Raw genomic sequence first — 21148 nt, 5'->3', positions numbered from 1 at the left:
TCCACCGCCGTGCGACATTTGCTTGCAATGGGGAAGGTTCAAAACTCGGGACTATGGGTACCACATGGTCCAAGCCAAAATCACAAAGCCGGCCGCGGTAGCCGTGCGGTTCTAGGCGCTCAGTCCGGAACGGCGTGACTGCTACGGTCGCAGATTCGAATCCTGCCTCGGGCATGGATGTGTGTGATGTCCTTAGGTTAGTTAGGTTTAAGTAGTTCTAAGTTCTGGGGGACTGATGACCACAGATGTTAAGTCCCATAGTGCTCAGAGCCATTTTTTGAACCGAAACACAGAAACAAGCGGTGGTCATCTTAGCTCGCTCGTCGTCAACTGGCTGGTGAACAACGCCTACCATTCGTATCCTGTAACATTGCAGGTGTCTTCATGCTAACGTAAGGAAAAATAAGGGAATGACTGAGCCCAATATTATGCGTCTGGTGGGACAGAGACGGTGCAGTGTACTACGAATTGTTTCCCCGAGGTGGTAGCCATCACTTCTGACGTCTATTGTCAACAACTGAGACGAAATCCAAGAACAACGACCAGGAAGGTGATAACTACTCCACGATAAGGCCGGCCGCGTTCTGCTAGAGCTAGACTGACAGAAAACACTATACTGGGTTTGGGGTGGGAAGTCATTCCTCATTCACCTGACCCTGCACCGTCTGATTTTTCACCGTTTCTGCTTTCTGTCGAACAACTTTCAAGAAACCTCCTTTCCGGATGGAAATGCGCTCTGGACGTGGCACGACGAGTTTTTCCCCTCAAAACCACACGCACAATCGAATAGTTATCCCAGCCTTGGCAGACTGTTTTAAATACTGAAGGACAGTACATTGTGATGACTATAGCGTATGTTATGAGTGTCTGTTATGTTTCTTACTGTTAGACGTGTGGGAAAACGCTACGAACTTGCGCACCAACCCAGTACGTCCTGATCTCCTTCTCCCCCCTCCCCTTCTCCCTGTGCTCCTCCTCCCCCCACCCCCTCCTCACGCATTCTCTTTTATGTGTAAACAGAAAATACATTTTAAGTGTTTCCTTGACTTCTCAATTAAATAATTGTGTATCATCATGTTGCAACTTATGGTCTTTTTAAAAAAAAAAAATTATTTATGGCAGTGTGGCCTCAGCTGCCTGAAGCTGCAGTCCTGTGTGTGTGTGTGTGTGTGTGGTCTAATTTTGACGAAGGCCGTTCTGGCCGAAAGCTATATTTATGAAGTTTTTTTGTTGTGCCTATCTGCGACTCAGCATCTACGCTATATGGTGAGTAGCAACTTAGCTTTTCACAATATTGTAATTTTATTCTTATACTCATCAGTTTTATATTGTAAATAACGTGTTGTCTTCGTTGGAGTTTACACCAATTGCATCAAGTGCTTTTAATTCCTTGTTAATAATTCGCAATGTAGGCACTACATTGGTCAATTATTACTTTGTGATTATCTTCGATGATGCGTCTCGTTTGGTCTTAAATAATTTTGGAGATTTCAGAAGTAATTTTCTTTTGTTGTACAGGGAGGCGTTCGTCCATGTCCATGGCTATTGTTGTAATAAGATTTTTAATCGCACTACTATGTGGCATGTAAGATAGATTTAGTATGTAAATTTCATCTACGTGTACGCTCTGCAAGCCAACATTCGGTAGATGGCGGAGGGTGCACTGTATCGCAGCTAGTGATTCCTTTTCTCCTGATCCTCTCCGCCAGAGGGAACAAGGGCGGCCCTTCCACGCTCGTGACGGCACCCTTGTCTCTGATCAACACTCACCGTCCACGGCAGCGTACTGGGTTCTCCTACTTGGAACGTCTTAGAGTCTCTCACATATCTGGGAGCTTGTTCCGCATTTTGCGACCCCACCGTGCCAAACGCTTTTCGGAAATCTGGGAACATGGATTCAACCCGTTGCCCTTCATCCATAGTGCGCAAGATGCCGTGTGAGGAAAGAGCAAAACGAGTTTCTCATGAGCGATGCTTTCTAACCCCGTGCTGATTCGTGGACAGAAGTTTTTCTGTCTCAAGGAAATTTATTATGTTCGGTCGAAGAATATGTTGAATTCTGCAGCAAACTGATGTTACAGATACTGGTTTGTAATTTTGCGAGTCCATTGTTTTATCCTTCTCGTGTACTCTAGTCACCTATAATTCTTTTCCGGTCACTTGGGTGTTTGCACTGGGCGAGAGATTCGCGATAGATGCAAGCTAATTAAGGGGCCGAAGAGTAGTCTCTGTAAAATCGAACTGGGATTCCATCCGGACATGGTGACTTACTTGTTTTCAGTTCTTTCAGCCGCTTCTCAACGACATGGATGCCTTTTTCTGTGTGTTCCCTACGGGAATGGGTGTAACCTTCTAACAATGGTATGCCTGTACGATGTACCCGCGTTACGCGAAATTTAAAAATTCAGCTTTCCTTATGGTGTCTTCTGTTAACACACCAGAATGGTCGACGAGTGTCTGAATAAAGTCTTCGACCCACTTGGTGGTTTTATGTTCGACCAGAATTTTCTCAGGTCGTCGGCAAGTTCTTTCGTTAAGATATGACGGGGGAAGTTGTAGGTTTCGCGCATCTATCTGCTTGTAGACGCACGAATTTCTGTTAGCTGTCGCCGGTTTACATTTCTGCATTCTTTTATGAGTCGCGATGGCAATAGCCTGTGCTTCATCTACATTTTGTGCTGTCTTTTCAGTCCTCAGTCCAAGTGCTTCTCCAGAGCGCGATCTGCAATCCGTACAAACTTTGCACATAAGTACTGCGTGCCGATCGTACTGGATATAAATGGTATCCATTTATGTTCTGAGTAGGATGCTAACCACTGCTCACCTGCTCTTTCCAACATAAATACTGTGCTAGCCTTCTTTATGGCTTTATTAACTTTGTATTGTATTAAACCCGATTGTCAGGATCAGTAAATAATGCCCTTGTATATCTGAAACTAGCCTTTACAAATAGCTTCAGCTACATGAATATGTCACTCACTTCACCAAAAGAAATAACTTCCATAATAAAATCTTTGAAAACAAAGCATTCTAGTGGTTACGATGAAATATCAACAAAGTTAACTAAGGCATGTTCTTGTGAGTTTAGTACAATTCTAAGTTACTTGTGTAACCAATCAATTATAACTGGGACATTTCCTGACTGGCTAAAATATGCAGATGTTAAGCCTCTATTCAAGAAAGGGGATAAAGAGATACCATCAAACTACAGACCGATTTCACTTTTGCCAGCATTCTCAAAAATTTTAGAAAAAGTAATGTACAGGCAGTTTCTCAACCATCTGACCACAAATAACATATTATCAAGAACACAGTTTGGATTTCTGAAGGATTCTGATATCGAGAAGGCTATTTACACCTACAGTGAAAATGTACTTAATTCATTAAATAACAAGTTACAAGCAGCAGGTATTTTCTGTGATTTGCCAAAGGCATTTGATTGTGTGAACCACAACATCCTTTTAAATAAATTAGAATTCTATGGTGTCACGGGCAGTGCTGCAAAATGGTTCAAGTCATACCTAGTTAACAGGAAACAAAGGATGTCAGTACAAGGGACTAGTGAATTAAGTAATCAGTCATCATCAGAATGGGAAGAAATTACATGTGGTGTCCCACAAGGATCCATCTTAGGGCCATTGCTTTTTCTTGTGTACATTAATGATCTCTCATCAGTTACACTGCCAGAAGCAGAGTTCGTTTTGTTTGCAGATGACACAAGTATTGCAATAAATAGCATGTCGAGTGTAGTTCTAGAAAGATCTGCTAATGATATTTTCATGGATATTAATAAATGGTTTAACGCCAACTCCCTGACATTAAGCTTTGAAAAGACTCACTACATGCGATTCAGAACCTGTAAGTGGTTTCCACCCAGCATATGCATGAAGTATGAAGAAGAGCAGATAGAAGAGGTTGACAGTCTCAAATTCCTGGGATTACAACTTGATAATAGATTCAGTTGGGAGGAGCACACCACAGAACTGCAGAAACGTCTTAACAAATTTGTATTTGCAATTCGAGTGTTAACAGACACAGGCGACATAAAAATGAAAAATCTTGCATACTTTCATTCCATAATGGTATAATATATTGGGGTAACTCTTCAAGTCAAACAAAAGTTTTCAGAGTCCAAAAGCGTGTAATACGTATTATTTGTGGAGTAAATTCACGGACGTCATGTAGAAACCTCTTCAAAGAACTGGGTATACTAACCACTGCCTCTCAGTATATTTACTCCTTAATGAAATTTGTCCTAAATAATATATCTCTTTTTCCAACAAGCAGCTCAGTTAATACATACAATACTAGGAATAAAAATGATCTGCACAAAGACTTAAAAGCACTTACTTTAGTTCAAAAAGGGGTCCACTACTCAGGAACACTCATCTTCAATAATTTGCCAGCAAACATAAAAAATTTAGTTACAAATAAAGATCAATTTAAAAGGAGCCTGAAAGACTTACTAGTGGCCAACTCCTTCTACTCCATTGCCGAATTTTTTAATAGAAACAAATGATGTATTGTGTATATTCATACTATTAGTATTGTTTTTTCAGCTAAAAAAAATTGACATGTTCCACATCCACAAGGATCTCCTCAGAAACGAAAAACTAATCTAATCTACCTAGAAACGACGGAGAGGCTTCATCCCTCCGTGGTTCGCAACAAGCCACAGCAATCCAAGGTTATTATGCGTTTCGGCCTCCAGTGCCCCCCCCCCCCCAACCCCCTCGGGGGGACGTCTCATACCAGACGAGTGTAACCCCAGATGTTTGTGTGTAGAGGAAGTATGGTGTACGAGTATGTGGAAACGGTGTTTCGCGCAGCAATCGCCGACATAGTGTAGCTGAGGCGGAATAAGGGAACCAGCCTGTATTCGCTGAGGGCAGATGGAAAATCTTCTAAAAACCATTCATAGGCTGGCCGGCACACCGGATCTCGACGCTAATCCACCGGGCGGATTCGTGCCGGAGATCGGCACGCCTACCCGCCCAGAAAGCAGCACGTTAGACCGCGCGGGCTTATAACTTTAGTAACTGTCGTCGCTATGATGATATGTGTGCTCAATATTTCACAGTGTACTGTGCTGTTTGATGCGTTTATCAGTCATAGAGCGTGTTTGACAGAAATTTTGACAGACTGAAAATTTGACAAGACAGCGGACGTTGTGTGTATTGAAGTTTCTCCACGTATGTTTAGTAGATAATAGTTTTATTACAATTTCTCTCACCACGTCGTTAGTTTCCACAAGTATAGAAACTAAGATGAAGGATAAAAACCAAATAGTATTGGCAGTTACCGAAATGGTAGAGGCGTTACATCTTTTCCAGCCATATACGAGGGCTATCCACAAAGTACATTACGTTTTGGAATAAAAATAAAGTATTGGAAATTTTTTTATTATATAAAGATGAAAGCCACACTTAAATACTACTTTAGTACATAGTTGCCATTTAAATTAAGGCACTTATCGTAGCGATGGACGAGCTTGGAAATTCCTTCGTCGTAAAATTCGGCCGCCTGCGCCTTCAACCACGTAATGACTGTCTTTTGGGACAGAAAAGGTGTGATTTTTGTGGATTTCCTGGAACGAGGCACTACAATAAACTCTCAAAGGTATTGCCAAACTCTGCACAACCTCAGAAGAGCAAAACAAAACAAGCGCAGGGGAAAGTTGGGCTCAAAGATCTTGCCGATTCACGACAACGCCCGGGCCCACACGGCAAATGCCACTCGTGAAGTTCTCGAATCTTTTAAGTGGGAGTTGTTTCCTCATCCGCCGTACGGTCCCGACATGGCACCGAGCGACTTCCACTTATTCCCAGCAATGAAGAAGTGGTTGGCTATGCAGCGTTTTGATGACGACGCACAGCTTCAAGAAGAGATAACCACGTGGTTGAAGGCGCAGGCGGCCGAATTTTATGACGAAGGAATTTCCAAGCTCGTCCATCGCTACGATAAGTGCCTTAATTTAAATGACAACTATGTAGAAAAGTAGTATTTAAGTGGGCTTTCATCTGTATATAATAAAAAAAATATTCCAATAGTTTATTTATTTTTAATTCCAAAACGTAATGTACTTTGTGGATAGCCCTCGTATTACGCAGGAAGAGGGTAAGAAGGAAATATATGTTCTACGCACATTATACAAGCGGGTGTGCAATAAAATAAAAAGTTCGAGCTTTTCCGGTTCTTCCACGAACGATGTAGGCTATATGTTCCCAAAAAAATGGTTCAAATAGCTCTGAGCACTGTGCGACTTAACTTCTGAGGTCATCAGTCGCATGGAACTTGGAGAACTAATTAAACCTAACTAACCTATGGACATTACACACATCCATGCCCGAGGCAGGATTCGAACCTGCGACCGTAGCGGTCGCTCGGCTCCAGGCTGTAGCGCCTATATGTTCCCATGTTGTAATATTTTAATCATCTTTCATTAGAGCACCAAGTAGAAGAGAATAACTTTTCACATGTTTGCCTTGTTTTTCAATGTGAGGGCAAAGTTGTAAAAAATTCCACTGCCCTTTCGGAGAAAGTAGATCTAATCTTCAGGCTCCAAATGTAACATTGTTTTCATGTGTGTGTTTCTCATTTTAAACCATACCCAGGCCAAGTGTATTGATTACTTATTTTTCTTAAAAAGGTGCCAAAGTCTAACAGTATGTTAGAAATGATTTATTTGAATTTGTAGCCATTCCAACTAGCGTCAAAATACAGGATACACGAACTGCGTCTGCTTCAAAAGTGAGGCTAAATAGATAATCTTTGTTGGATTGTGTACGGGTCAAATGGCTCTGAGCATTCGAACCTGCGACCGTAGCGGTCGCGCGGTTCCAGACTGAAGCGCCTAGAACCGCTCGGCCACAGGGCCGGCATGTACGGGTCTATTTGATAGATCCGTCCTAGGTAAGAGTAGATTTGACAAACAAGTTTGATCGTTTACGAGCGCCTGAACGACCACCATACCCCCACCCCCCTTTCCCCTACTCTGTTCCTGTGGTGTGTAATCTGTCTTTTCGATATACGTTCCGTACGTCGTTGAATATTTCAAAGTTTTCGTCTTCGAGTTTCACTCAGTCATCTGTACTGAGTATAAGTTGAGCGAGACATTGTACGTAGATGGTAGTAAATTTAGGACTTTCGTACGAATGGTTCTGCCATTTAGTGTCAAAATTTTGACATTCGAAGGCGTTTTCCTTTGTGCGCAATATTATTTCTAATTCTGCGTATCGACTGGTGAGCGTCTATCCCTCGAGTTAACGTCTAGCTTTCTTAAAGGAAAAAAGCACTCGGTAAGTACTCTGCTGCCCGAATAGCTGCTTCTCCTGCTTAGTGCACCATCACAGAGTCTCTGGTTTAGTGGCAGAGGCCGCTGCGCATGTTCTCAACAATCAAACCAGGCTAATCATGTTGTTTTGGGACGATGCTGCTTGTCTGCAATTTGCGGTAATAGCACAACTTTGATATTACACGTATTCACCTTGTTTTATAAACGTTTCTGCACGTTGGAGTTTTGGTGCTGTATTGTCGTTGCTACTGATGTAAATAGAATTATGTGAAAGTAGGGACAGTTACTTTTCATAGGTATGTACAATTGTAAATGTCATATCAATATGAGGCACTTTATAATAGCGTGCCACGATATTTTTCAACATATAAAGTCTCGTATTGTAGAGGTAACTTCTGCGATTTTATGGCAATGTGTTTACGAGACAGGTGCTAGATAAATTTGCAAGTGTGTCTAAGTAAACTGCCAGTCAATGTATACATACTGATCCTATGTTCATATGCGTGTAAAAATTATATACGGACAGTCTGGTTAATGTTCTCTACATCTACATCATACTCCGCAAGCCACCTAATGGTGTATGGCGGAGGGAACTTTCGGTACCTCTATCTGATTCCTCTAACCCTGTTCCACTCGCGAATAGTGGGTGGGAAGAACGATTGTCTGTAAGCCTCTGTATTCGCTCTAATTTCTCGAATTTTCTCCTCGTGGTCAATACGCGAGATGTATGTGGGGGGAAGTAATATATTGTCCGACTTCTCCTGAAAAGTGCTGTCCCGAAATTTCAATAGTAAATCTCTCCGTGATGCTCAACGCCTCTCTTGTAACGTCTCCAGTGGAGTTTGTTTAGCATCCCCGTAAGGCTCTCCCGTCACCTTAACGATCCCGACGAAACGCGCCGCTCTTCGGTGGATCTTCTCTATCTCCTTTGTCAGTCCTACCTGATAGGGATCCCAGATAGATGGAAAAATACTCAAATAGGGCGAACAAGCGCCTTATAAGCCACTTCTTTCGTGGATGAGTTACATTTCCTTAAGATCCTTTCGACGAATCTGAGTCTGGTGTCTGCTTTTCCCACTATCTGTTTTGAATGGTCATTCCACTCAAGGTCGCTCTGGATAGTTACGCCAGCTGTTTGTCATCAGTAGTGTAGCTGTACAGTAGTGGATTTCTTTTTCTTATGTATGTGCAATATGTTACATTTATTTACATTCAGGGTCAACTGCCAGAGTCTGCACCATTCATCAATTCTCTGCAGGTCGTTGTGCAAATTCTTACTATCTTCTGGCGTTGCTACTTTGGTATAGACGACTGCATCATCTGCCAATGGCCTTAAAGAGCTTTATACTAAGTCATTTATATATATATTGTTAACAGCAATGGCCCTATCGCACTTCGCTGTGGTGCTCCGGATATTACCTTTCTATTTGTCGATTTAGTCCCGTTAAGAGCGACGTGTTGAGTTCTGTCTGCAAGAAAGGCTTGAATCTAATCGCAGGTCTACTCCGCAATTTTTTTTTTTTTTTTTAATGTTGGTTCTCAAACCCTTGTGTGTATTTCTGGTCGAGACAGTTTCCTATAGTGTGATTGTAACGCAGTTAATTAGAACAGATTTAGCAATATGAATCGGTGCTATAGAAAAAGTAAAAAAGTATTGTAGACTGTTACGTCTTCTATTACTCCAAAATTCGAGCATTGATCTCGTGTTTTTTTACTTTTTCCTAGTACATGGTTTCACTTTTCCGATGAGATAGCAAAAAAAATGTTGTAGATGCTTTTCTATAAAAATCAGAATGGAAAATAAAGAAAAACTGAAAATGGTAATGGACGAGCATTTACTGCAAATCGCTTACCAAATTTACTGTAACAATTTCATTGTTCCAAATGCATTTTTTTTTCTTTTTTCCTCTCCCGCCGCGACGCTTCTGAGCTGCTTACATTTATATCGTAACGTTATTAATTAGAAAATATTCGACAATAAGTGCACTGGAAAACGCAGAAAAAATCGTTGGCTGTAATGTAAATAAAGTGAAATGTGAGCTATGATACTGGACGAAAAAGCAGAATACTGTTGCTCTTCACATCTTGGAGCCAAACTCACGAGACTTGAGCTGAAGCAGATGTTGCGTACAGAATTCTCGTTCTGCGCACATGAACGCTAACTACACAGATATTTATACTCTGTGGATGAGACCATCCACTCCCACTCGATTCTGAACCAAAGAATTTCTATCAATTCTGAGTAAGATAATGCAAAATTTGAGCTCTGCTTGTACCCGGAGCGAGGACAGCAGTGTTCACGTCCGCCTCTGAACCCAAGTGACAGGCGTCATTGGTGCCATCTTGAAGGACATGGTATCGCTGCTTCGCTGAGTCAGATGGTGCATTGGTCTAGACCAAAGAGGTAGGGTGAGCTGTGGCACGATATTTAATGCCCCCTGCGGTGCCGCGCTGTGCTATTGTATAGCGTATTTTCGGAAGTCACTGAGACCGAATGACAAAAATGAGGAAGTACCACGGCATGCACATGGAGTTCGGCTGAAATCTGTCACGTGGTGCCCATTGTTCGCTCTGTGGCGATCTCTGTCTCAGCGGCCAAGTTTACGAAACCGTTGTTAAGGATTCGAGTGTAACTGAATGTTTTTGAAAGGCAAGACTACAAAGATGATTGTTGCTCTTTTCATTCGCAGCAGTTTAATCGGTGCTCTTAGATTTCTACCTAACCACACCCTTGGAAATCGTGAAATATTCGGAAAAAAGTGCAGTTGCCGGTTGTTTCACTCACAGTAATTTCATAGCCCGTTTTTTTTTTTTTTTTAACAGACCGGGATTACAGACCTGAAGAAACTCATTCCTGATAGAGCACGCTTTTATACGTAAACTTTCTTTAAAAAAAACGCCCGCTGCTTCGCTCGCGTAGACTGTATGTATGGTCTGCACAGATTTTTTATCGAATTTTTATGTTCACAAATTGCAATACCTTCCACACTATTTAAGCCCACAGAAGCAGGTACTTCTGACCAAAAACAGATTCAAGTAGCTAGAGTACAAGGTTTTGTTAATTATGCCTGTGGCGTTCTTTTGGGCGTATTTCCATGGAAACTTGTATCACTTAATATACATTTCCTTATAAATAACCGAGAAGTAAAATAACTATTTCACAAATATAGCTTTAAAAGTTTTTAATATAACGAAATGTTTTCATCCCCTGTTCCACCCATATAAGGGCTTAACTTCCAAAAAGCAGTTATTTTTTTAATCACAACCGATAAGTCAACAGATGTAACCTTAATCATACTTTAGCAGTTTTTTAATAATTTATTTTTTTAAAAAAATCACTTCATTTCTGTAGGGATTATATTTCCAAAAGTGCCGAAACATATTTCTATTTTTTGTGACCGAGAAACCAGATTCTAATTTTCGTCAGTCTAGCTTCAAAAGTGCCTTAATAGCGACATATTTTCAAAAACTTTTTCCTCCTCGTAGGGATTTAATTTCGAAAAATTTCTTCTTAAGCGATGCCTACAGCACACCACCCACACCCTCTCCAAATTAGAAACTTCTATCCTTAGCCGTTTTGACTGTGTGATCTTGTGTCAGTCAGTCAGGACTTCTGTAGACCATACATACATCACGAGAATAAGAAAGCCCCAGAATGTGTTACAAACACGGATATCGCAGGGGGTTGGATGTACCAGGACGCGAATGTACTTAGTACGGCGCTAACCACATGACCACAAGTGCTTATAGTATCGAACATTATTATTGTCCATATAAGAATCTGTTAATGAATTTTACAAATGATTCTTTTCTAAATCGTGCCTAACGTGTGCACAGTGTATAATTGCACACGCAAAGGAATAAACCTATGAATAATCTTGTGCATAGGCTACTGTTTAAAGAAATTATCCATTAGTGTTGCACATGCCTTTTAAGTTTACATGAATTTATTATTTTATCCCGTGTTTCGTAATTTCCTTGTGCAGTGCCCCTATGTTTCGACTTCAAAAACATGGCCGAGGGCTGTTCAGTTCACTCTGCTATTCTATTTTTGGTTTAAAAAATGAACTTGGGTTTAGGGGGATGGAATCCAAATACTAGTTCACCCACCAAGATCTGAATTTTTCTCTAAATCAGTTACGATAAAAAGTGAGTTTGTGTATTTGGAACTTGTGCTCCCATTGGCAATTGCTTCTCTTCCTTCTTGAATTGATGAGTATTAAAACGGGATAAATATATTAAAATTTCTTAACCCCTCATTTCAGCCACTTCTGCATTTCATGTCATTGCAAGTCTTGCAGAGACACAAATCAGTAAGTTTACTAATGGCACTCCTATTATTTTCATTGAGTTATGTTATATGGGATAGCCTGTGTTTCAGGCAAAGTTTTCATTGCCAAGAGCATCCTATAAGAATAATATGTGATCTGACTTGCACCACTGATCATCTTGTAGACAGCTGTGGAAGGAGTATTCTCAATTTTCGCTACATAACCCCAGTGTTTAAATTAAATTGTGAAATTAGTTCTTGATTATTTGTTGAGAAGAAATGGAGACTATAAGTGCAACACTAGAAGAAGAAAATGGACTGTATTAAAGTTGACTTCAGCCCAGAGGGGTGTGGATATCAAGGTTTCTGATGACGTTGGTAAGTCATTGAGTCTCAAAGATATGAAATCTGAATTTGAAACTAAGCTGAAAAGCGTGTTGCTTGTGGGCAGCTTATATTCTATAGAAAGTTTCATTTAGAAATGTATGATTTGCATGGTGTAAAGGTATTATCTACTTACTTGTCATTAAACTGAATATTCATCTTACACACCCGTATTTAAATAGAAATGAAGATTACAACCTATAATTTGTCACCTCCCATGTCATTGCAAAAGCCTGTATCAGATAAGCGAGTCATTGGACAGCTGTCCAGCTCGCTAACTAGCCTAAGACTTTAAAAAACTATCTCTCATTGTGTTGTCCTGTTGAGAAGACGGTTAGTCTTGTAAGTGTGTGCTATTCTTTTGTGGCAGTGCAATTAATGTGATAAAATGTATTTATTCTACAGAAGCAAGCATTAAGAATATTGTTAAAGTTGACAATGTAACGTCTTGCAGAAGCCTCTTCAGGCATCTTACACTCAGTCACTATATACTTTTACTCCCTGCATTGTATGTTTGGTTAATAATGGTAGTGAGTTTAGGATGAAATGCAAAACGCCTACTCCACAGAACTAGAAGTACATATAATATCTGCGTAAGACTGTGCGTCTCTGTCTAGTGTCGAGAGATGAGTTTTATAGTCTTGTGCAAAAGCCGTAACATGTCCAAGAATATCTCATTAGCTACTCTTATTTACTCTCAGGAGTGTAAATTCCAGTAAACAATATTTATTTAAACAGGTTTTTAACTTTACCAATGTACAAGAAGTTCGCAGTGGTTTTAAGAATCAGTACAATTACGTAAATGTTTGCTTAGTATGCAGTAGTGGATAAAACTGTGTGTGTGTGTGTGTGAAGTACTGCCACTGCCTGCCATCATAGGAGAATATGCTTGTTATCATCATTCTTCCTGGTGAGTGCTACAGTATTACCATAAGAGCAAGTGAATGCAGAATGCCAACAAAAGCCTTTATTAGTAATTGATGATGACCAGACCCTCATTGAAAGGTGTGTAAAGTGACACATGAATACTGTATCTGTTGTTAGCACCAGACATAGGTACCACAGAAGTTAATTACAAATGTAGTAATTAGAATAGTCGTCATAAATTTCTGCCTGATGCAAGTGATACCTTGTTGTGGACACAACTTATTGGCTGCAGCTCCTTGTGAAGAGGAGCTGCATTCTGTCTATAACAAGGAGTGCACTTGTAGGTTGAGCCATCAGTCAACTGATTAGTCAACTAATCAGTGACACTGGGTAACTCTCAGCCTGCCTGAGACACCTGACATATGTGACTGCCCTTCTTGTTGCTAGCAGTGCATATGAAGTGTGGATCATCAGTTAAAAATTGTGTGCAAAAGGGTGGTCGGATGTACGAAAGAAACCACCATTGTATTTGCATGGGAGAGGTGGCCACGTGCATATTGTCAGAGCTGGGCTTCACATTATCTACTCTCTCTTCGTAGAAATTCTTCAGTAAACTATATTGTGTGTCACTGCAACTCGGCGACAGTTGGGAAACCTGATTGTTACCTAGATATTTTCAGACAGTGTTAGCACAAACATAGGCAGAAGTGACACCCTGTCACATTTTTTCCTCTTTTCCTCCGCAGGAAGGACATGTCACTGAGGCCAGAGGAACGGGAGGCAGTGCTACGTGACCTTCAGGAGAAGTTGCGCCGCGCAGAGTCACTGCTGGATGGGCCGGCAGCCACACAGCCGCAGCCAGCGCCCTTCGATGACAAGTACTCCGACATCGGTGAGCTGCACAGTTTCTCCTCCTCACTGCCATTTATTTACTTTTGTAATGTGCAGTTTAAAGGCTAGTGCAGCAAATATTGTAAATGATTTCAGTTGACACTATTTAAAAAATGTAAGACTATAGAACATTTAAATCTGGAAGGGCAAAAGTGGTAATTTCAAGTGTAGTACTCCCGGACACAGCCAGTTTAATTCCTCATCCTTCCCTGTCGAGTTTCAGCTCTGCCTCTAAAGGTCATTAAATTTTCATCTCCCCCCCCCCCTTCGATTTTAAACTATTTTGACACAGAAAAGACCACTGTAGCAACATATTCTACTTTCTTAATGAATCTGGCTATGCAGCATGTTATCATGTATTGATTGTGTATGTCTGCCTGTATTTATTGCCGTTTTTCCTCTCTTTTGTTCCCATGCTTAGTTTGGAATATAGGTGTAATTTGTTCCAAATGATACATGTATTTTGTTCTTTAAATATGCACATCATCTCTTGAACTTTGCTGTGCGGGAAATTCAGTCAATAGAAAAATATTGTGTTGTTGGGTAACTGACAAAAAAGGGGTTTCTTTGTCTTTCATGTGCACCTGTATTTTATGTATGTAAAATAGGCTAGGAACAACTGGTTCTGTAACATTTTGTCATGGTTGCTGTATATACCATATTTTTAATTTCCTGTAATGTTTACCATTAAGACATCTGAAGCTTCTACTTTATTTGTAATGCATTCTTAGCCTTGTAATGGTAAAGTTTTTCACATAATAAGTTGTTCTTTACTTTACCACATCTTATTCTTATACATTGAAAGACCTGAGTTGACTCTAGTCATTTGTCACTGTACACAACATGGAATGACACATTACTTGTAGAGCAGGAGATTGTGGAAGTTGATGACGATATGCAGGAATCCAGGAAACTACCTGCTACCTGACCATATCATACCTCCTTCCAGCTGCCTAGCTTGGGGGGGGGGGGGGGTTACTAACATGGAGGAGGAGGAGATTTAGTGTTTAACGTCCCGTCGACAACGAGGTCATTAGAGATGGAGCGCGAGCTCAGGTTAGGAAAGGATGGGGAAGGAAATCGGCCGTGCCCTTTCAAAGGATCTATCCCGGCATTTGCCTGAAGCGATTTAGGGAAATCACGGAAAACCTAAATCAGGATGGCCGGAGACGGGATTGAACCGTCGTCCTCCCGTTACTAACATGGTACCTAGTGATGGTGTGCCATGACTAGCAGATTGCTAGTGTACTTCAGGAACACATTGATGTGCATATTGGTACAGCACCCGTTGCTAATTTCAGGGAACGCTGTGAATTAAGTTAAGCTCTTTTTCATTTTGATAGATTGCTATAAAAGTATGAAACATGCTAAACATTTGTTTGTTTATTTTTACCAACACCTACACAAAATGTTAAGAGTGAAGAACTTCTTGGCAAATTGGAACTGTCTGCCAAACTGGGTCTCCAACATGGGACCTGACCATTGGTATGTTTTGCTCTTCCTGACTGAGTTATCCAAGCATGGCTTGTATCCTAATCCCAGTAATACCTATTCCCTACTGTACAAACTTTATTGCAGAGAAATGGCTGAGCTACAGCCCAGGATATTGTATCCAAACTGAATCCTCTACCCTGCATTGGAGTGTACACTGTTTCGAAACTCTGACACACACATTTTAATACAGCACAGACTGATATTCGTAGTCTTTGCCTCCATGTTCAGGCTAATTAGCCAACCATTGACAGTGTCCCTTTTTTTTAACTTAATGAAGAATCCTAACAGTTATTGTCCAATTTTGATTTGCAATAATTCACTATTGACTGATGTCATTTATTTATTTGTGATTGGTTGCTAGTGGCTTTATGTTGTGGTAAGATCTAAATGCCAAACCAAACCTCACATTTTGTTGCATTATATTTAGCCTGAGCTTGTAAGGTTTCCATACATGCTTTCAGAAAAACTGAATCTGTGTGTCATTTGACCAAAAACAGTTTCGATAGCAACATGTAACATTTTGCCCCCAGAGCAGCACGACGAGCCGGAGCAGCGATACGAGGTGGCACGGAGGCGTGTGGCACAGGGCTCTCAGGAGATGTGGTACTACGTGTCAGCAGAGCTACGGCACCTGCAGAAGCAGCTGGCCGAGATGGGCAATGCGCTGGGCGGTGAGCGGCAGCAGCAGTTAGCAGACCATGTGGGACACGTCCTCGACATGGCCCATGAGCACCACAGGTGACAGCATAGTGTATGAGCAAATCTACATCTACATCTATACTCCGCGAGCCACCTTACGGTGTGTGGCGGAGGGTACTTATTGTACCACTATCTGATCCCCCCTTCCCTGTTCCATTCACGAATTGTGCGTGGGAAGAACGACTGCTTGTAAGTCTCCGTATTTGCTCTAATTTCTCGGATCTTTTCGTTGTGATCATTACGCGAGATATATGTGGGCGGTAGTAATATGTTGCCCATCTCTTCCCGGAATGTGCTCTCTCGTAATTTCGATAATAAACCTCTCCGTATTGCGTAACGCCTTTCTTGAAGTGTCCGCCACTGGAGCTTGTTCAGCATCTCCGTAACGCTCTCGCGCTGACTAAATGTCCCCATGACGAATCGCGCTGCTTTTCGCTGGATCATGTCTATCTCTTCTATTAATCCAACCTGGTAAGGGTCCCATACTGATGAGCAATACTCAAGAATCGGACGAACAAGCGTTTTGTAAGCTACTTCTTTCGTCGATGAGTCACATTTTCTTAGAATTCTTCCTATGAATCTCAACCTGGCGCCTGCTTTTCCCACTATTTGTTTTATGTGATCATTCCACTTCAGATCGCTCCGGATAGTAACTCCTAAGTATTTTACGGTCGTTACCGCTTCCAATGATTTACCACCTATGGCATAATCGTACTGGAATGGATTTCTACCCCTATGTATGCGCATTATATTACATTTATCTACGTTTAGGGAAAGCTGCCAGCTGTCGCACCATGCATTAATCTTCTGCAGGTCCTCCTGGAGTACGTACGAGTCTTCTGATGTTGCTACTTTCTTGTAGACAACCGTGTCATCTGCAAATAGCCTCACGGAGCTACCGATGTTGTCAACTAAGTCATTTATGTATATTGTAAACAATAAAGGTCCTATCACGCTTCCCTGCGGTACTCCCGAAATTACCTCTACATCTGCAGATTTTGAACCGTTAAGAATGACATGTTGTGTTCTTTCTTCTAGGAAATCCTGAATCCAATCACAAACCTGGTCCGATATTCCGTAAGCTCGTATTTTTTTCACTAAACGTAAGTGCGGAACCGTATCAAATGCCTTCCTGAAGTCCAGGAATACGGCATCAATCTGCTCGCCAGTGTCTACGGCACTGTGAATTTCTTGGACAAATAGGGCGAGCTGAGTTTCACATGATCTCTGTTTGCGGAATCCATGTTGGTTATGATGAAGGAGATTTGTATTATCTAAGAACGTCATAATACGAGAACACAAAACATGTTCCATTATTCTACAACAGATTGACATAAGCGAAATAGGCCTATAATTATTCGCATCTGATTTATGACCCTTCTTGAAAATGGGAACGACCTGCGCTTTCTTCCAGTCGCTAGGTACTTTACGTTCTTCCAGCGATCTACGATAAATTGCTGATAGAAAGGGGGCAAGTTCTTTAGCATAATCACTGTAGAATCTTAAGGGTATCTCGTCTGGTCCGGATGCTTTTCCGCTACTAAGTGATAGCAGTTGATTTTCAATTCCGATATCGTTTATTTCAATATTTTCCATTTTGGCGTCCGTGCGACGGCTGAAGTCAGGGACCGTGTTACGATTTTCCGCAGTGAAACAGTTTCGGAACACTGAATTCAGTATTTCTGCCTTTCTTCGGTCGTCCTCTGTTTCGGTGCCATCGTGGTCAACGAGTGACTGAATAGGGGATTTAGATCCGCTTACCGATTTTACATATGACCAAAACTTTTTAGGGTTCTTGTTTAGATTGTTTGCCAATGTTTTATGTTCGAATTCGTTGAATGCTTCTCTCATTGCTCTCTTTACGCTCTTTTTCGCTTCGTTCAGCTTTTCCTTATCAGCTATGATTCGACTACTCTTAAACCTATGATGAAGCTTTCTTTGTTTCCGTAGTACCTTTCGTACATGATTGTTATACCACGGTGGATCTTTCCCCTCGCTTTGGACCTTAGTCGGTACGAACTTATCTAAGGCGTACTGGACGATGTTTCTGAATTTTTTCCATTTTTGTTCCACATCCTCTTCCTCAGAAATGAACGTTTGATGGTGGTCACTCAGATATTCTGCGATTTGTGCCCTATCACTCTTGTTAAGCAAATATATTTTCCTTCCTTTCTTGGCATTTCTTATTACACTTGTAGTCATTGATGCAACCACTGACTTATGATCACTGATACCCTCTCCTACATTCACGGAGTCGAAAATTTCCGGTCTATTTGTTGCTATGAGGTCTAAAACGTTAGCTTCACGAGTTGGTTCTCTAACTATCTGCTCGAAGTAATTCTCGGACAAGGCAGTCAGGATAATGTCACAAGAGTCTCTGTCCCTGGCTCCAGTTCTGATTGTGTGACTATCCCATTCTATACCTGGTAGATTGAAGTCTCCCCCTATTACAATAGTATGATCACGAAACTTCTTCACGACGTTCTGCAGGTTCTCTCTGAGGCGCTCAACTACTACGGTTGCTGATGCAGGTGGTCTATAGAAGCATCCGACTATCATATCTGACCCACCTTTGATACTTAACTTAACCCAGATTATTTCACATTCGCATTCGCTAATAACTTCACTGGATATTATTGAATTCTTTACTGCTATAAATACTCCTCCACCATTTGCGTTTATCCTATCCTTGCGGTATATATTCCATTCTGTGTCTAGGATTTCGTTACTGTTCACTTCCGGTTTTAACCAACTTTCCGTTCCTAATTGGGGGGGGAATGCCAGAATACAGGAGATGTGCTTTGTTGGCTTCACAATTTTCTATATTTTTGGTGAGGAAAAAATCTCACTGTTCTGTTTGTCTTTTGCGCAGTTGTGTAGAAGTTGCTGGGACACTTGTTTACTGTAGCATTTTGTTGTATGTTTCATATAAGTAAGCTGACTTTTGATATTTCGTTTGTGTACAAGTTGAGACCACATGTGTCAGACATACTTACTTCATAAATGTAGATCGTAACATGTCACATACAGTTTAAATGTCCTCTTTCTGTCCTTTGTCCTATTATTTTTGACTGATTGTATCAAAACTCGTGCATGTCTCATAATATATTGCATGTGTTCAGATGCTGAATGCAGCAAAAAAAAAAAAAAAAAGGTAGTACTATATTGTCTGTTTAACCTACATGTTTTATAAATAGATATGTAGGTATTTGCTTAAATTATGCTTGGGATCTTGTGCTGTCTCCCTGGTGAAACAACTGAGGGATGGAGTTAAAGCTACTTGATTACCTGTTATTGGATAATGTATTGCTATTGATGACATCTGACGACCAGCATCATTGGTTGTGTAATCTTGCTGCAACAAAGTCAGTGAAAGAAGGTCCCTGACAGTTGCAGTGGGCTCAGTGTTGCTCTTTCATGCATCTACTTCACCCAGTCATGTAATGCTATTTTGTGTATGTGTATATGGAAATAACAATGAGGTATCTCAGCTCTGTAGATGGCTATTGTTTTCCCCTGTAGCCATTTGCACATATCTGGCAACACTGCTGCCAGCTGTCAGGGATATTCTTTCACCAACTTCTTGATTTTCTCATTGGTACAGCCTCAGCCATTAAGGTTTTAAATTGTCACTAATGTTCAATAAAAGTGATGGGGCATTCAAATGTCAAAATATTGGTGCGCATGTGTGTCGACAAAGGCATTGGTGGCCAAAAGCTTATATTGTGACAGTCTTCTTCTTGTGCCTATCTGCGACTCATCTGTATGGTGAGTTAGCAACTTTCCTTTTCATAATATTGTAGCAGTTTTAGAGGCTAATATGCAAGTAAGTTACAGAGGCATTTAAGCATTCTTCCCATTCACCATATGCAAATGGAATGGAAAGGAACACCAGTATTTGGTACAGTGAGAAATACCCTTCCCATGCACTCCATAGTGCTACACAGTGTGTGTGGATGTGGATAAACTGCTGCTGTTAAAATTATTTCAGCCTATTTCTTTGTTTATTTCAGCCCCAGGTTACACAAATGCTATTGTTATTGGTTTTGATGTCTTTGACAGTCAACATTGGATGGTCTATTGAACTCGAAACAGAAACGGGGATATCATAAATGTTTTTAAAAAATGTCATAGTTCCAGCACCAAGAGCTGCTGAGAAATATGCATTTATTACAACCAGTTTTAATCCTTAGACCGCCAGGTATCCAGTGTATGCAGGGAGGAAATCTGTGGAACACGTTTCAATATTTCGGAACACGTTTCAATATTTCACTGTCAATATAATGCTACCTGGTGTACATGCTTGTGATAATTCACATATTAAGATGTCACATATTAACACAAAGTAATTTAAACAGCTTACACAGCAGTAATTACCCTATGGCATCAAACAGCATAAAATTCATCATGAGTCAGTGAAATTAAAAGTACATAAACTAATGCGTCTGATTACATTGTCAAATAAAAAATGTACCAAACACTGTTAGTGTATATAGAATGAACATTAATTCCAACATTTGGTGCAGAGACATTCTGTATACCAGTGACTACACAGCTGAGTTATGTTCACAAGTTGAGCCAAAAATTATACAGAGGGTTTTGCATACCACAAGTATTTACAGTCCCAGTGTCCAGTATCATGCCACTTATATGTGTTGTGTATCATATGAAACTCAAAGCATTAATGACAGTTTGTATAAAAACTTAAGTGATCTATACGTTGTATGCATTATCATATTACGTGTATATAACAACATTAATGTTAACAGTAGTGAAGTGCTAATAAGTAGCAACTCGTCCATTTGAATTTTCTGCTCTGTACATTTTGTACACCAATGTGTTTTTTTCCCCTCCACTGTGGCCTTGAGGAAACAACACTCTTCAGTTTTTATTTAAGAGGAGTGCATAAAAGCTACATTTTTGTGTGTAGTACTTCACTGACTTGATGTAGTATTTACATTAACATTTAGGTTCTAATTCATTGTGGAAAAAAATTAAACATCGTGAATATATAATGTGTTGCCTGATAATACGTAGGAATATAGTTACATGCACAGTGAGTTATTAATGGTAAAATGCACACACAGTGAAAATTAATTCAATGTAATAAAACAACAGTTGCATACAGTGTACAACTAATATGAATTGACTGAATGTTGTACAATATAACAGAAACACTACATCAGCTAGCATTGTATTGACAGTTAAATATGAAATGGATTTCATGTGGTCTTTCCCTCAGTATACAG

General features: G+C 40.6%; 1 protein-coding gene across 1 annotated transcript in view; it reads left to right on the top strand.

The window, feature by feature from the left end:
• Positions 1 to 21148, top strand: part of LOC126424729 (alpha-(1,6)-fucosyltransferase) — a 102701-nt gene that overhangs the window by 9649 nt on the left and 71904 nt on the right. Inside the window, exons 3-4 of the mRNA XM_050087448.1 lie at positions 13562 to 13707; positions 15731 to 15938. Of these exons, the coding sequence (XP_049943405.1) occupies positions 13562 to 13707; positions 15731 to 15938 (354 nt within the window). The remainder of the gene's footprint in view (positions 1 to 13561; positions 13708 to 15730; positions 15939 to 21148) is intronic.

Source organism: Schistocerca serialis, chromosome 10, assembly GCF_023864345.2.
Source record: "Schistocerca serialis cubense isolate TAMUIC-IGC-003099 chromosome 10, iqSchSeri2.2, whole genome shotgun sequence".
NCBI lineage: Eukaryota > Metazoa > Arthropoda > Insecta > Orthoptera > Acrididae > Schistocerca > Schistocerca serialis.
This window is presented reverse-complemented; position numbering and strand designations above follow the sequence as displayed.